This window comes from Ostrea edulis, chromosome 3 (assembly GCF_947568905.1).
Source record: "Ostrea edulis chromosome 3, xbOstEdul1.1, whole genome shotgun sequence".
In the NCBI taxonomy this organism is placed as follows: domain Eukaryota; kingdom Metazoa; phylum Mollusca; class Bivalvia; order Ostreida; family Ostreidae; genus Ostrea; species Ostrea edulis.
In genome coordinates, this window is record NC_079166.1 from 10,546,005 (window position 1) to 10,564,647 (window position 18,643).

At 33.3% G+C, this 18,643-nt stretch overlaps 2 protein-coding genes across 2 annotated transcripts in view; one reads left to right on the forward strand and one right to left on the reverse strand.

The window, feature by feature from the left end:
* LOC125676121 (uncharacterized) overlaps positions 1-18,643 on the forward strand; it is a 180,282-nt gene that overhangs the window by 20,650 nt on the left and 140,989 nt on the right. The gene's annotated exons all lie outside the window — the stretch shown is intronic.
* LOC125676144 (cystatin-A-like) lies at positions 10,029-13,083 on the reverse strand. The gene is made up of 3 exons (XM_048914050.2): positions 12,892-13,083; positions 10,984-11,094; positions 10,029-10,284 (listed from the first exon to the last, which is right to left on the reverse strand). Exons 1-3 carry the CDS (start codon positions 13,012-13,014, stop codon positions 10,162-10,164), a joined length of 357 nt encoding a protein of 118 aa, XP_048770007.1. The 5' UTR covers positions 13,015-13,083; the 3' UTR covers positions 10,029-10,161.

The following is an 18,643-nucleotide window of genomic DNA, read 5'->3' on the forward strand; positions in this document are numbered from 1 at the left end:
ACTCATAAGACAATATAATTTCATCGTATCCAGACATTTGTAACTTGATAAGAAGGGAGTATGTGGTAATAAGACAATATCATTTTATCGTATCCAGCATTTGTAACTGGATCAGAAGGGAATACGCGGTAATAAAACAATATCATTTCATCGTATCCAGACATTTGTAACTGGATTAGAAGGGAGTAAGTGGATCCCAGATGAACTTTCTGGTCTGGAGTTTTGTCACAGATATTTGAGTGCCGGATAAATCACGATACATAATGACATGCATGTGGTGTACAAAGCCATATTCATTTTCACAAACCGCACAAAATACAGTAAAACGCTCCTTACATGCATGTCCCGAAATGGAGAATTTTTCTCGGTGACGTGAACTAGAGAGGTCATCTTGTCGAGAGTGATGGATGTGTTTATGAAGTTTTGGGAGAAATTCAAAACTGTAATGAACCCGATAGAGTGGGTTTGAGCACGAGCGGCAGTCCATAGGACGGCGCAAATATACATGTTGTTCTTTCTAACGCGCTTTACACGTTCTTAGTAAAATGCGTGTTCAGCTGTTGAGGTACAGAACATTTTTATATCTATAACTTCATATCCATAAGATTATATTTTAAATTTTAAAATAATACATTCCGTTATCATACAATATGTCGTTTTCAGTTCAATACTTCGAAACCGTTTTTCAAGTTAAGAAAACGTCATATGAATAAAGAATATTCAGACTGAAATGCAGCAAAGTCACTTGTGGCGTGGTAATTTGAATGTCTTTTGAAGCGTTTGAAGAAGTTTTTACTTTGGTATGTGAGTGTACCTTCAGAAATTTCCATAATACGTTTTTATATCCAGTTCTTCTCCTTTGAGACAGCGACCACCACGCTGCATCGAATACATTATGTGAATAAAAAAACATTCAAACAAACTGAAATACAGCAAACTCACATATGGTGTCGTAATTTGAATGTTTTTTTAAGCGTTTGAAATTTTCTTTACTTTGATCTGTGTTTGTACCATCAAAAATTTCCATTTACATGCAAGGTGAAGATAACGAACAGTGATCAATCTCATAACTCCTACAAGCAATACAAAATAGATAGTTGGGCAAACACGGACCCCTGGACACACCAGAGGCGGGACCAAGTGTCCAGGAGGAGCAAGCATATAACGTTTATAGTCAGTTTTTCCTACTTGGAGACAGCGGTCACCACTCATCATCGAACTGATTCACAATTAGGGAAAAGAGGCGATTTCAATGTAAGGAAAACATAACTTGTTGACAGACCCACCATTCTCTCATATAATTATAGTTACAGTGTTTCACAATATGACATGCAGCATAACTACCAGTCATTCAGTAGTAAAAAGAAATACATGTAGCGTTTGTGTATGATTATGTACTGTTCACGCTTCTCATGTTTATTCCGTTTGTGAGTAAAGTGATAAAAATGTACATATACATGTACATTTATACAACTTTTTAAAGAGATTGTTTAAATAACCACTCTTTTTACAATTTGTAGAACTTGACCAATATAATCATTCAAGGAAACATGATTTATGGCAGATCTACATATGCACCCCTCACAGAAAGAGTTGTATTTTGTGAAAAAAATCATATCTGTTCGAGGAGGCTGGCAAAACAACTGGGGATTGTTCTGTTTATTTGACATAGGGTACTGCAGGTAGTGACAATCCGTACTTTTCACTGTATCGGAAGATGGCGTGCGGAAATGAAAGGGCATGTTTCGGTTTTCAACTTTTGTTACCTAGAAACTGGGCCGTTAAGATTCATTTGTGTTACTGAAGAGACATTATTTGTCGAAATGCGCATCTGGTGCATCAAAATTGGCACCGTATAAGTTTTACATGCTGAATGCAAGGTGAAGATAACGAACAGTGATAAATCTCATAACTCCTACAAGCAATACAAAATAGATAGTTGGGCAAACACGGACCCCTGGACACGCCAGAGGTGGGATCATGTGCCTAGGAGGAGTAAGCATCCCCTGTTGACCGGTCACACCCGCCGTGAGCCCCATATCCTGATCAGGTATAATATACATATATCATACACAACGAGAAAATTGATATAGTTAACCCCAATTTTTCTCGGATTTAGACTTTTAGATTGGGGGTGGGGGGTGGGGGGGGGGGTTGTCGACAACACTATCCCCCTCCTCCACTTAAAAACTATGCTACAAGCTTTTATCGTAAATTGTAAGCATCTTTCTGATTATAAACTGAAATAAAATTATTCAATTTTCGTTATTGCTACATGCAGTCTATAATCAATTTTAATTACTTTAAATGTCGATATTAATTCTTTTTTAATCATGTAAAATACACAGAATATTACACCCTCTAAGTCCTACACATAAAACTTCCACAAAATAATTTGTAACTATTATTATCATTTGATCTCAAATGTTTGTCTCAAATTGAATTGTAAGGCTAAATTATTAGAAATCTAATTTTATAATTCATAGTTTTTTTTACGTTGCCGCGATTTTGAGTTCATGTTTAGGAATTTGACGTTGTTTTCTGTGAATATGTTAAAACTCACATTGTCCGGTATAAGATATTAAGTAGCAGTCCACGCAAGAATCATGGATAATGAAAAATAAGTGGCACAGCTATAAATCTAAAATCTCTTGAAAAATGGCTAATTTTAAAGAAAATCATGTTTTGTACTTGATCCAATGATAAATTTCACCTTGGGTACTTCTTAAGATTTTTAATCTGCTGAAATGATATTCGGTTTCAAAAACATATTCCCGTTGTTTTCTTTATAAAGAGCACTAGTGAATTCAGAAAATGATCATAAAAATTAATTATCGGGCACTCTGTCATAGACACATAAAGTCAATGGTATGGACAATAACAGAAATAACAAACATCATTTTGAAACATGTTTACAAATTAGTTACAGATTTTTAAAAAACTACGTACGATCTAGCAGATTGACGATTTTATTATCTCCCTTTGCTGACGCTTTAGTGTTAAAGATACGATTGTTTGGGGGAAGCATGACAACATGTCATACGAGTTGGCGGTTTGAAGACAGACAATGCCGTTTTGTAGCATTTCTTTATAGACAAATACTCCATGTGAAGAGGTTTCAAAATCAGTGTATGTGAATGACTATAAGAAATCGATAGCTAGACATTTATGCTCCTTAAAGAAATGACATTGCGGGGAATCCATGACGGAAGGCCCGTGTCTATTTTCACAATCACCAGTTGGAAGTTTTCGGTAGCTTCATATCATCAGAGTTCTTTGGAGTGGATGAGGAATACTACATGTATTTTTCCAGATCGCTCGGTCAGTTGTATTGGATATACGAACCGGATGTGGGCACATATCATTAACATTCGGGGTGAGCAACATGCTTGTGGGAAAATGCTTAACTGGCTTTGGCCAGTATGGGTGGCGATGCAGGTAAGTTTATATGAATATATCATAAATGTGTATTTAAAAATTACTTAAGCTAATTTCACCATACGTTATTTTAATCATTCTTTTGCTTTGGACCATAAATAATCTGTTGTCTAATGAATAAATGGTATCAATATGTGTGTGTATGTGGGTGGGTGGGGGGATGAAAACTATATAAAAATATTATACTTTAAAATGTAGGCCATTTTAGAAACATTTCTGTTTTCCCTCTGCCAACCAGTGGTTGAAAGTAACTTTTTCTTCCACAGGCTAACATGAAAACACACAAGCTAAAATAAAACTAATGAATCATTGCTCTTTTTTCATGTTATTTCAATGAATGATTCGCACCCCCCATGATTACTGAACTTGGTGGGTCAACAGTTGCTCATTGTTTAAACAAGACAATGACATATGCCATATGGTGATATGTTGAGGTATCTTGATCCTCACAACTCTAATCTAACACTTGCATGTACCGCAGGTTCAAATTTTATACCACATCAGGGTTGTTACTAGGGATTTTTAAAGACGAGCCCCAGACTCATGGTTTATAAGCAGCTTCAATCCCATGAAAATTCACAAGTCCCATGAATTTTCATGAGTCCTTTTTGTATCTGATTTTTGAGAAATGTACAAATGTTAATTCCACATAGTTGTTAATCATGTTGTCATCCCAGTGGGAATTCAAAATTAATGATTTTTGATTTTCTTAGCCATGGAATAATAATTAAAATAGGAGACATTTTTTGTGACACCCGATTCCATATCGAAATCCTTTACATTTTCTTATAACCAGTATAGATGCATATTTTTAAATCCAATCACAACCCACATAGTTGAAAACACATATTAAAATATCTCTTCATTAGCTAATTTTTATCCCATCATATATGAAGACATCAATAATCTATTTTAGTTAATTTTGTGTAAGATGAACAATTTCTAACATAATTTTTAATGAAATGAATATTTCTTATCAGCAAAAATGTGTCGGGTGTAATGATTTAGCTCGGGTCTTTTCACCAAAAATCTGTATAGATTACCTGATCGCAATTTTTCTGTAATCATCATGTCTGTTATACTTGTTGTCTACATAATTTGGTAACTTGTGAACTTGATTGAAAATTGAATTATTGACACCTCTGCATGTATCAAGATCATTGCTATCACCACAAATTGATAGTTAGTAGTTCAGCTCCATTGAATGAAATATATTTACTTAAATTCCAGTATACAAGGAGTATGTTCACTGAAATTTAAAGAAGATTCCATGACTTGCTTGTCATACAACAAACTTGAATACATGCAAAGCCATGTGGCACTATTAAAGGTATACATCATGGTATCTGATTTGTATGTATGAAAATGGAAAACGGTTGTTATTGTAAATATACACATGCATATATTTACATGTAATATATGTATTGTTCAGGTTGTTATATTGTCCTGTATATGTGAGTTGGAAGATTAATTAAGTTTGCACCTGTCAGTCACACCAATTGCTTGGTTGACAACAATCTTGGCATACTGATAAACCACAGAGCAGATTATCCTATTTACCTCACCTGAGTTAAACATTTTAGCGAGCTTTTGTCTGTCTGTCCGTCTGTTGGTCTGCTTGTAGACTTTGCAAAATTTCATCTTTTCTACAACCACTGAGCCATTGTCAGTCAATTTAGCAAAACTCATCCTTGAGAAAAGGGGATTCAAGCTTGTTCAAATTAAATGAAGGTCATGCTCCCTTCAAAGGGGAGATACTCTTGAAATATGAAATCGTTCCAATTTGTGGATTATCCAGATTTTAGTTGGGATCTAATATCATAAATTTGGTTTCTGTAGATTGAACCATTTTATAAATTGTGTATTTCATTGTGATTTGGAAGTTGAGGGATAAAGGTACGCCACAATTTGTGGAAATTGAATCCCCATGAAAGCTAATGTCTAGTAATCAACAAAAGGCATATATAGTGGGAAGTTCTTCTTTTGCTTTTAAAATATCCTTAAAAACACTGGGCCAGAAAAGTTAAAATTTGCATGAAAGCCTCCTTAACATTGTGTAGATTCGATCATCATATGAGATCAAAGTATACTGGAAATGTTTTAAATAAATCTTCTTAAAAAAAAAACAGGTACTACTAGTAGTGGGGTTAAACTCATAGATATTGCACATTTAAGTTTGTGGAAAGTAAGGTATCACACAATAATTGATCGAATTTTTTTATTTAGGTATATGTATAAATATTCGTCTCAATAACAGGTGGCCATGATTAGGCTAGCTATATCAATATGCATGCATGAACAGGTTTTCAAATTTATGTATAATCAATTCTGGGCCCTAGGGTTAGAAGTGAAGCACAATTGGAGATTCATATTAGACTATTCAGAAAATTGATTGAAACAAATGTTGAAGACAGTGTTAAGTGTCACAAAGCGACGCTAAATCATATCATAATGCAAACATTCCTAAGTTCAATTCATGTTTTGAAAATGAACCCTTGGTTTATGGTTACTCAATGAATCAAAATTTACATTTGTAGGACATATATGCTTGAAAGAAGGTCTTTAAAAAGATGTTTTCTCAATAACAGCAAGGTCATGCTAGTCATATCGGTATTGAGACATGTCCATGTGTGAATTCAAGTAGGCTATATCGCAACTGTTTGGGCTAGGTTTGGGCCGCAATATAGGGTTAAAAATTTTTAGACCACAAAATCAAAGACAAAGGTCGAATCAATCATGATATTAGAAATATTGCTCAATGTCTTTAGACCCCTTTGTTTGACAACAAATGACGAGTTGTAATTAATTTCGAAATATGTTATATATTTTCTTCTTCTTCAAAACAGGTGTTGTACTTCAGGAAAAGGAGAAGCGTATTTGTTGGAAGATGGATAAAGAAAACTTGGGGAATGCACTAGAATTTTTTAAATCCCGTTTTTTATCAGGTACACAATAAATTATCAACAATGCCAAAGTATTTCTTCATCCATTGAATAAGATTAACATTCACTGAAATAACTCACACTGCACTCTGAAAAAAATACATCCCATGATTACCCAATGTAAAATAAATTTTAATAGAAACTGACATACATTGGTGGGAAATATCTGTTTCAATGAATACGCATTTTTAACATTGTGCAATTTTTTTTTAAAACCAATGTCTCTGATCCACCATTCAGAAATTTGATCACATGGTATACTAAAGTAAATGACAAAACTATTTTCAGGTAACATCATTGAGTACAAAAGAAATGCACATTCACAGTAGACAACTTATAACCTTTCCACAAGTAATTGGGACTGCCTGCCATTCAACCATTGTACCTATATGAATTTACCAGTCCTGTTGTGAACAAACTTATTTCATCCTTTTTCAAGGGCAATGCTGTTGAGGATTTTAACTACTTGTCCTGCATCACAGGCCTTTAAGCCAGATAATGACAAGATTTCATAGTTCGAGGAGTACCAGGAAAATTTACTTTCAGCAAAATTGTACCTTAAGAGAGACTCACTCAAGCATGAATGTAGAATAATTTCAAAGATGTAGAATATATATATATATATCTCGATCGATCGACACTTCAAAAAGGAGTCTATATATTCATCAAAAACAAAGTAACATTGTGTTAATAACTAAGAAGAGAAGACCCCCAATTTTTTTTATCAAGACACTTTCATAAAACTCTACTGGGGAAATGTAGGTCAAAAAGCTTTAATTTCAATTTTGAGGAATACGAAGCAAATATCTAGTCATCAAAAATCAATAAAATCCAAGATAAACAATTAGTGAAATTTAATTATAAGCTCTTACAAAATTTACTTAATATTTACAATAATTATATAGACTCCTTTTGAAGTGTCGTGATATTTTTGTATATTCTTAATTTTTAGTGCGTCATATTCGCAAATCCAGTTAGAGTTGTTTACAAGACTATTGTAAAAATAATTGATATCATAAAAATTTCCCTTTTCATCAAACAGGTCTTTCATGTATAAGATTCCACTTTCTGTCCACTCTGCATAGAAAAGAAGTTTACCATTAAATCGAATCAGGTTGTTTAACCATATAGGTTGAGATAATATTTCAACGTCAGACATCTCTCTTTATGTGTTTTATGTTTACATTCATTCAATGTACTGTAAAATATTGGAAATGACTGGAAAAGTTGCTTTAATTCATCGGCACTGGTTATATTTGACTTAATAAGATATTCTGTTGCAACGAGCCTTTTACGAATGCATAGCTTAAAGGAAGATTTTCAGGTTTGTTTTTCATTGAAATTTCATTTTAATCATTCGGTCTTGAGTGATTTTGATTTACAATGTAAAACTTATACGGTACCAATTTTGATGCACCAGATACGCATTTCGACAAATTATGTATCTTCAGTGATGCTCGACCGAAATGTTTGAAATCCGAAATAACAATGAAGTTTTAGAGCAATTATAAGGGAAAACAGTGTGCCCAAAAAGTGGAGTCAAATTCATCTAAGGATAAGAGCTATGCGTGTAGGAGATAATCCTTAATTTTGAAATGACTTTCTAAATTTCATAACAGCAATTAAATATACATCCGTATTTTTAAGCTAGTAACGAAGTACTTAGCTACTGGCCTGAAGAGACCCTCGGAGACTAACAGTCCACCAGCAGAGGCCTCGACCCAGGGGTCATAATGTAAAACTTATACGGTACCAATTTTGATGCACCAGATGCGCATTTCAACAAATTATGTTTCCTCAGTGATGCTCAACCGAAATCTTTGAAATCCGAAATAACAATGAAGTTTTAGAGCTATTATAGGGAAAACGAATGTGCCAAAAAATGTGAGTCAAATTCGTCTAAGAATAAGAGCTATGTGTGAGGGAGATAATCCTTAATTTTGAAAGGATTTCTAAATTTTACAACAGCAATTAAATATACATCCGTAACTTCAACCAATATCAAAATTTTTTATCCCCTCCTATTATAGCTGTGGTGAATTGCTTTTTTGAGATTTTTTCTCCGATAAATAAAGAGAGCAAAGCTAACATTGGACATACATGTAAATGCCTTTAGTCATTTTACAGGTTCTGGATAGCCATCCAATATTTTTACGCGATATACAGTGTTGGTAAAAAAGATTTCCATCCATTTTATGAATTGTTCTCCAAAGTTAGATTGATTACGGGTGTTGAACATTAAAATCCATTCTACAGAATCGAAAGCTTTGTGAAAATCATGAGGTAGGATTGCTCTTTTTTGTCTAGTTACACAGTATTGAAATCTATCACGTAGAAGTCTTGCAAGTTCGTCGATATTTCTACCTTTAATGTATGCGGATTGGTCTTTGTTTATCAGTTTATCTGTAGCCTTTTGTAATCTTATAGCGAAAATTTGTGCAAACATTTTGTAATCATAATTTTTCAGATTAATTGGTCTATTATTTCGGAGATAATTCTTTTCTCACTTTTTGTATCAGGGAAATGATTGATCCTAATTGAGAAACGTTCATTTTCTCTTATTCGAATGTTGTTATTAGTGATTCAAAAAGTAGTTTTAATGTCATTCCAAAATATTTTATAGAATTCAACAGGTATCCCATCAAACCCGGGAGTTTGTTTTTCATCTGTTTTATGCATGTGCACATTCGGAAAACGTTGTGAGTTTATCACATATACATGTAAAACTTATACGGTACCAATTTTGATGCACCAGATGCGCATTTCGACAAATAATGTCTCTTCAGTTATGCTCAACCGAAATGTTTGATATCCGAAATAACAATGAAATTTTAGAGCTATTATAGGGAAAAACATGTATCTTTCTCTTGATTAGTTAGTTGAGGACATTCACAATCCTAAAAAAAATGATTTTATATTTTCAACTGGGATACCATATTGTTGAATACAAGTTTTCATGAAAATTACAAAGTTAATGCATTATATCTTCAGTTTTATTAATTATTTTCTTTTCTTTTTTTAATTTTATGTGTTGTATTGGCAGAATAGTTTTTCTTTCTAGTCTTAAAAAGTAGGATTGCTAAATCGTTTCAAAGATTACCAAATCGTTCCCACGAATTAAAAATTCCCATCTTTACATGCATTACTTAGCCCATTTTAACCAAATGTTGTAGGAGATATTCGAAAGGGGAGCATTTAAGATTTAAAAACATTAAATACAAATATACACAAATATGTACTGAAAATTTTACTTGTTTATGAAAATCATTTCAAAAAGTTTGTTGGATTCGAAATTTATTATTTTTGATATACGTGAAACCTCGTCCTCAGATATATTTCTATTAAGTTAGAAAAGAAAACGTATCACCGACATCCATACCCAAACATTCGCTGAATGGATCAGGTTCATTGTAACCATTTGTATTATAATTATCCTTAAAACGCTGAAAAAGTCATTAATTGTAGGACTACCACGACGGGTCATTAGTTAATGTGTAGGTTATATGTATTATAAGAATAAGAAACAGCGGAAGCATAAAATTATTTCTATGCAAACGGAAAACCCGATTATACATAATTATACATGTATATCAAATCATACAAACTTGGGAACATATATTTAACATATAAAATATTAACACCATATCATTTCTAACATTTTAATTTCGTTATTAAGTATTGTCTGTGTACTGCCACTTAATGTATTTTATAGTAGTACTAGTGCATTGTATGTAGTAATAAGAGAATATCATTTTATGGTATCCAGACATTTGCATCTGGATCAGAAGGGAACAAGTGGATCCCAAAGGGACTTCCAGGTCTGGAGTTTTGTCACAGATATTTCAGTGCCGGATAAATTACGATATATGATGACATGAATGTGGTGTCCATAGCCAATTCTTATCTACAATACAATAACAATGCAAGGTGAAGATAACGAACAGTGATCAATCTCATAACTCATATAAGCAATACAAAATAGATAGTTGGGCAAACACGGACCCCCGGACACGCCAGAGGTGGGATCAGATGCCTAGGAGGAGTACGCATCCCCTGTTCAGAAGATATGTAACTACAGACTTCCACCTAATAATTGACATTTTCAATGTTTTTAACCTTTGATGTCTTTACCATCTGTAATGATAGCCATTTCTTCATGAATGCGATGCAGATGTGAGCAATATGCGTAAGAATCTTAATAAATATAGTACGTTTAATTTAATATCTTTGAATTCCAACAGAAATGAAAGTTGAAGGTAAATATAAAAATATATTTCAGTTTGAAAAATACATGAGGGTATGTATTTTACCACTTCACTCCGGCATACTTTTTAAGAAGCGAAAATGCACTTTGATAATGCATTTCATTCAATCAATTACCTAATCTGACTATAATTATCATCAGACAGTCGCATGAGTTAAGCATTGAAAGGTGTAGTTTTTGTTATTCTGGGGAAGTAATTATGAGTAATGATATGTTTTTTTTTACTTTCTTTGTTTTATAAACAAGGTATCATAAGTAACATAACTTGTTCTGTATTATTACGTCAATTCCTCTATACATAAACCGCAAGATAAGTTTAATTATTATGCTGTGTAATACCTTGACTAGATAGTTCGTTCCTGCTACAACCTGTGATCTATATAGAAGAGGCACAAACTCAGTAGCAATGATGTTCATCGATTGCAGTCTCCACAAAATGTCTATCTGCACCTGAAAAAAATGATATCATAACCGGATTAATGGTGAACTGTAATAGACATATTGTTTAATGAGGACTGATTCTATATATTTTTCTATGTGAATATACCCAATAAAACCGCATACGATTTGTAACATTTGAATACATATCTGAGTTTTCCTGTCACGTTTTCAGCTAAAACTCTTAATGCATTGGATTTATCGATGCGCAGAATGGCGTATCCGGGTCAGCACGTGCTTTACAACATGTGAGACAAATACACACGTCTCAGATAGTTTCCTTTTCTGACACATGTTGAAATTAGCTTAAATTTATATCAAGGAGACAATTACTTGATATTGATAATAATAGTTACAATTACTTAATATTGTTACAACTCCAAAAAAGAACAAGTTACTGTCCTATATAATAAAAAAAAACCGGTAACACATGGGCCATCTAACAGAAACTGTTGATATTCTGGGTTGAAATAAAAATGTGTTTCAAAACAGATGTTCTAAATCTCGAAACATGCAAATATTTCATTAGAAGTCTTATGCCTAGATTTGTGATGATGTGAAATATTTGTAGCTTTCGCATCTGGACCTTAAAGTTCAAATTCATCTGGGGAGAGCATCAGGTTTAAACATAACGATTGTCTTTAAATGCAACGATATAGATCTGGCAACAAAATACCTTAATCCATTGATATCAATTTCATGCAACAAAATATTGATCCCCACAAGCTTGAATGTCGTTTTTCATTTCAAAAGCTCAGAACAACTCGACAAATGCTGTCCATTTTTAGATATAAACAACAATGTATTACTTCCTTTGTTGAGTGTTGCTGAGGTCGCCATCTAACTATGTAGAAATGAATAAATCAGACTCCACAGCATTAAACAATTTTATTTTTACAAACTGCACAAATAGTTATTACTTTTTTGACAATCCTTTATGAAACATTGCTGATTCTGAGAAGAATAAACATTTATACATGTACTTGTGCATACGAAAACGGACCCTCTCCCTGACACGTGTACGGTCACGTAAAAGTCGCAACATCAAGCTCTGGTACAATCAGAAACATCGATCTGCCTTTTCCGCCGAGTCGAGAAGAAACGGAAAAGGCCGAGCGACGTTCCGATTGGCTCCTATGAAAACGTACACTTGTACATATGCAAGCTGACTTTTCTTCATCTGGTCTGACCTGGCTTTTATACTTTCTGCATTGATCACAGGGTCCACACAATGAACAAAAAATGACATTTTCTTTTAAATTTAAACACCGGAGAAGATTATATTGATTAGAAAAAATAATATACTTTGATATACTACAGTGTATTCCTAAACTAACGTTCAAAACAAACTACGTATTAACAGAAAATAAAGTATTTTATTCTTTAGTCTTTATTTACCCGATCTGAGATTAGCTAGATTTTGAATTCATTGTACTTCAAAAGAGCGGGCAAAATGCAAATAAACTTAAGTAAATCATAATCACAATCGAAACACAATTCACATTATAAAGTACCACACATGTAAGTTATTAGTAAATCATTCAATACTCCAAATATAATTCCCACAACAACAACAACAACAAAAATCCAGTGAAACACCCATTTTTCATTTCATTTAAAGAAAACTTAAAACTTACACTATGTACATGTATCAAATCTATGGTTAACTGTAGATGTTTTTCCGTGTGTGTTTGCAAACCATTCCATTCAAATAATGAAATATGTATCCATCTGTACATCAATTTTTACGTTTGTATCATTCACGCTTAAGTAAGTTCAAACAGATATTTAATGAAGATGAGAACTTACAGAAAATGCGACTCGTCTGGTTTCTTCGTTGATAACCCTCGTCTCTGTATAACCGCCTGGTACCAACTGTGCAAAAGCCCCAGTCAGTCCTAGTATACAAACCCCTAGAGAAATCCAAGCCATGTCTGCACTTTTACTTTCTTTGCTTACCTGACGCCGGCTTTATATACCAGTCACAATATGCGTTTAATTTACTTGTACAAGGATGTAATTTTTTGTTACAAGTCATACCGGTATTTTTAAAACAAAATAACAAATGTGAATTCTGTCATGCTTATTACGTCTCGTCGGGGTTCAGTTCGAATTATTAATATCTGTATGGAAATATTAATCATGGACCGGATAATATATGGAAGCCTAATGTTTATGATCTACAGAAAATATCGGTGTTTCAATTTTTTTTCCTTCGTCGACTTTAACATGCTTACATGTCTATCTGTCTGATCTTGTCTGTCCGTTTTCATTAACATTTCTACATACATGTGGATAACTCCTAATGAGCATCTTCATCGTCAACAATATCACTTTACAAAAATACGTATTTACTTATTAGAATTGATCATCATCCATATGATTATTAACAAAGGGTCTTCGAATCAGTACATCCATTCCCAATGTATGGACGTGCTACCAGAAATAATCGCAGGAGGTATTATTATCATCAATTAAAGACCATTCTGGTAGCATGTACATGATCCGGATCTTTGTGTAAGATAACTTGGCTGTAAAGTAAAATCAAAATAGTGTAAGCAATGTTTTGGAATTTGTCATCCGTCACATCAGCAGATATTTCATACTAAAAATCAACAGGAACCACGATGTATAACAAAGGTTGGCAAAATTGCTAAAATGGGATTAATATATGACCAAAAGTTTGCACACAATTGCGTATTTATAAAGAACACAGGAACACACGGGCAGGAGTATATTACATTCGACCATATTCTAATGAACTACAATCGAACTATTGGGAATGCAATGAAGCCAAATGATTGACATTGCCAACTATAAAGGAGTAATGAGTTCCATGAGATGAACCAAAATAAGCTCTGTATCGAACATAACGGACAATTTCATAAATACCGCAAAGAATGCAAATATGAGAGTAGGGTAAACATGGACACCCTGAGAATACCAGGTGACTAGATGTATTAAGCATCCTTTACTGAGTGTGCTATATCTTGATTTAGTAAACATACACTGTAGTCATCCGTAGTCAAAATCAGCACGTAAAGAAACAACTTTAAGTTAACAATATGGAAGATCGGAACTACACAATCAGTACTTAAAAGAATGGCTTAACAACAGAGGATATCGGACCTATAAAGATTTTGGAACCCTTCTGAAAAAGAATTTACGAAAATTATGATTGAAGATTATTTTTCAGAATGTTGCAAGCTAATATCCAATCCAAAAATATATCGGAATATTTGTGTCATCACTTGTAAAATAATTAGGTCAACTTGTCAGATGATTATGTTGAATTGTCAGTTAATTATGTCGACTTATCAGATAATGTCGTCATCGTAAGTACAGTCAAATACTTTCACACCTAGAATGTGTCATCTAATCAAGAACATAAGAATCTGACAAGTATATATTATGATCTGACAAGCCGACATAATGTTCTGACAAATTTAAATTATGATCTGACAAGTCGACATAATGTTCTGACAAGTCTATATTATGATCTGACAAGCCGACATAAAGATCTGACAAGTCTATATTATGATCTGATAAGTCGACATAATGTTCTGACAAGTCTATATTATGATCTGACAAGCCGACATAATGTTCTGACAAGTCAAGATAATTATCCTTTTGTTGTTTTGTCAGATGATTGTAAGATATTAAGACGGTAGTGGAAAAACAAGGTTGAATCGGTGCACTGAACATAGTAAGGAGGGTACTGAAGAAAACCCCATCTCAATGAGTTTGAGAAGACCTACTATTTTGTCGATTTGAAGGTCACACCAAACGACTTTTAAATTTTTCTTTTCATGTACAAGCTTAGGAACAAATTCTACCTCATAAGAATACCAAAACAAAAAAAAACAAAAAAAAAAACAACAAAAACGGGTCAGCTAATAAAGAAGAACAGTTCGTGCACTTAAATATCGTCAATAATAAAACCCAGTATCTTGTCAGTATCAACTATCAATCAAGAGTATTTCATTACTATGTAAGACTTGTGCGTAACAAAGTAATTTTCAGGATGAGTGATAACAAAATATGAATATTTTCGAGTTTCGTCTTTATTGAAGAAGCAGCTGTCTATGATGTCAAAAAGCATAATCTTGAATTTTTCTTGAGAAAGGATGCTGTTTATTTTTAAAAAGTTTTGTCTTTTCTAAATTTTGAAGTACAGTAATTCATGGCAATGCATTTGATTCATTTTAATTATTCGCTCGCAAAGTTGTCACGAGGAAAACAAAACGATTTTTTAAAAAGTATATGAATGATTTATCAGTGCTATATAGTTTAATAATTATGCAATAATGTCTTTATTTTGTGAAGCATGGTTTATGAGTCATGTATGTTTATGTGCATGTCACTGTCCGATCTTACACTATTCAGAGTTGTTCAACATTGTTCAGGAACCTTCCACGGTGCTATGGGAAGGCAAGAGAAAATGTGCCATCACATCAATTTGCTGAAAAATAACAATTTGACCAGGTTGTGTGAATTGTATGCAAACCATACTAAGGACAAGTATTTACAAGTACCTGTAAACGAAAGTGTCACGAATGTATTTACACCCCCAGTCACTTCAACATAGATAAATGCGAAAACACTGAACCTCATCTTCACACCCTGAATATTTTCTTTGAGAAATGTGACAACTATGCTAAGCGCTAAACTTTACGAGAAGAAGGTCACATACTGAATTAATATAAAACTCAGTGAAGCTCGAAATATCAGTTGATAGATATCTAGACCATGTCAACCACCTATAGTGCTCTACCTGAAGGTTTTCTCTACTGAGAACAATACCGTGTTAGAGGAATTGGGCAAAGAAATTATTGTTGAGGAAATCATTGATGCAGAGAAAGGTTGAACGAATGACAAGTGGTGCGTACAGCACCTATTGGTTGCTTGGATTATTTGAATATTACGTGGACCCACTCTTATCGACTTTGCAATACCTGTTAATAATGATATCAATGAATGGCTCCCCCCTCCACCGTTTACAGCTTTCATTGAACCAGTTCGTAATTTATCCAATCAACTGCCATGTAATCAGTCTTGTTAGTAGTTTTAGGAAGATATTCACATCTATTTTTAATTCTAGAATGCTAAAATGGTATTGTATGAAGATCGGTAAAGTTGGCTACTAGTAACCAGCTACTAGTAACTGGCTACTTAAAAAGAGAAAAGTTGGCTACTAGTAGCCAGCTACTTGAACCAGGAAAAGTTAGCTACTAGTAGCCAGTTACTAGTAGCCAGCTACTAAAAGTATGAAAAGTTAGCTACTCGTAGCCATCTACTACAAAATATAAAAGTTATAATTACTGAGTGATAGCTCGCTACCAGATAAAAGTTAATGAGTTTGAAAATTATTATCTATCAGATTTATTTCTAAAGAGGACGAGGAGTCGTATGAAATTTCATGCTCAATTATCCCCAATTACATAACATTGCAATGCAAAATACGAATAAACTTTTTCAACTGAGTGTTTACTTTAAAAGTGATACGGATTGAATTCAGACATTCAATCATTTGATATACCATCCATTTTGAGATATCTGCTACTTTTACAATTTGATTCGAGTTACCCTGAAATTTCAACATAAGTGTGAATACCGTAAGAAACTTTATGTTTGTATTAGATATCTGACGAATTTACGACTATACATATGGCAAGAAGTGATAGATGGTGTTTTGGTACTCCACGAATTTTCAGATATCGCTCTTTAGGAAATCAGTTACTTATACATTTTGATTATCGGTACAATGAAATTTCAAGATCCGTGTGAATACCTTAAGGAACTCCGTATTTATATCATAAATTTAACTAACTTACAACGATACGTATGGCAAGTAGTGATATTGGGTATCGTGATATGTCATCAATTTTCAGATATCACGCTTAAGGAAGTCAGCTACATATACCTTTTGATGGCAGGTAACATGAAATTTCAAGTTTTCTACCAATATTTTAAGGAACTCTGGGTTTGTATTAGATATCTGACGAATTTACAATTATCAAAGTGAAGAAGAGTGATATTAGGTATCTTGACATGCCATCAATTTCCAGATATCACGCTTAAGGAAGTCAGCTACTTATACCTTTTGATTCCTGGTATCCTGAAATTTCACGTTTTTCATAAATATCTTAAAGAACTCTGTGTTTGTTTTAGATATCTGACTAGTTTACAACTATCCATATGAAGTGGAGTGGTACTAGGTATCTTGATATGCCATAAATTTCTAGATATCACGCTTAAGGAAGTCAGCTACTTATACCTTTTGATTCCTGGTAACCTGAAATTTCAAGTTTTTCATAAATATCTTAAAGAACTCCTTGTTTGTATTAGATATCTGACAAATTTACAACTATCCATGTGAAGTGGAATGGTATTAGATATCTTGATATGCCATCAATTTTGAGATATCACCCTTAAGGAAGTCAGCTACTTATACCTTTTGATTACAGGTAACCTGAAATTTCAAGTTTTCAACAATATTTTAAGGAACTCTGAGTTTGTATTAGATATCTGACTAATTTACAATTATCAAAGTGAAGAAGAGTGATATTAGGTATCTTGACATGCCATCAATTTCCAGATATCACGCTTAAGGAAGTCAGCTACTTATACCTTTTGATTCCTGGTATCCTGAAATTTCACGTTTTTCATCAATATCTTATAGAACTATGTGCTTGTATTAGATATCTGACTAGTTTACAACTGTCCATGTGAAGCGGAGTGGTACTAGGTATCTTGATATGCCATAAATTTCCAGATATCACGCTTAAGGAAGTCAGCTACTTATACCTTTTGATTCCTGGTATCCTGAAATTTCACGTTTTTCATAAATATCTTAAAGAACTCTGTGTTTGTATTACATATCTGACTAGTTTACAACTGTCCATGTGAAGTGGAGTGGTACTAGGTATCTTGATATGCCATAAATTTCTAGATATCACGCTTAAGGAAGTCAGCTACTTATACCTTTTGATTCCTGGTAACATGAAATTTCAAGTTTTTCATAAATATCTTAAAGAACTCCTTGTTTGTATTAGATATCTGACAAATTTACAACTATCCATGTGAAGTGGAATGGTATTAGATATCTTGATATGCCATCAATTTTGAGATATCACCCTTAAGGAAGTCAGCTACTTATACCTTTTGATTACAGGTAACCTGAAATTTCAAGTTTTTCATAAATATCTTAAAGAACGCCTTGTTTGTATTAGATATCTGACTAATTTACAACTATCCATATGAAGTGGAGTGGTATTAGGTATCTTGATATGCCATCAATTTTCAAATATCACCCTTGAGGAAGTTAGCTACTTATACTTTTTGATTCTAAGTAACCTGAAATTTGAAGTTTTCCGTAAATATCTTGAGGATCTCTGCGTTTGTATTAGATATCTGACTAACTTACAACCACCCACGTGAAGAAGAGTGATATTAGGTATCTTGATACCTATTATCATACCTCTTCACGTGGATAGTAGTTTACAATTCATATAAAGCTCTGTAATATCGGCAAAGATAAATTAGTCAAGTATCTAACATA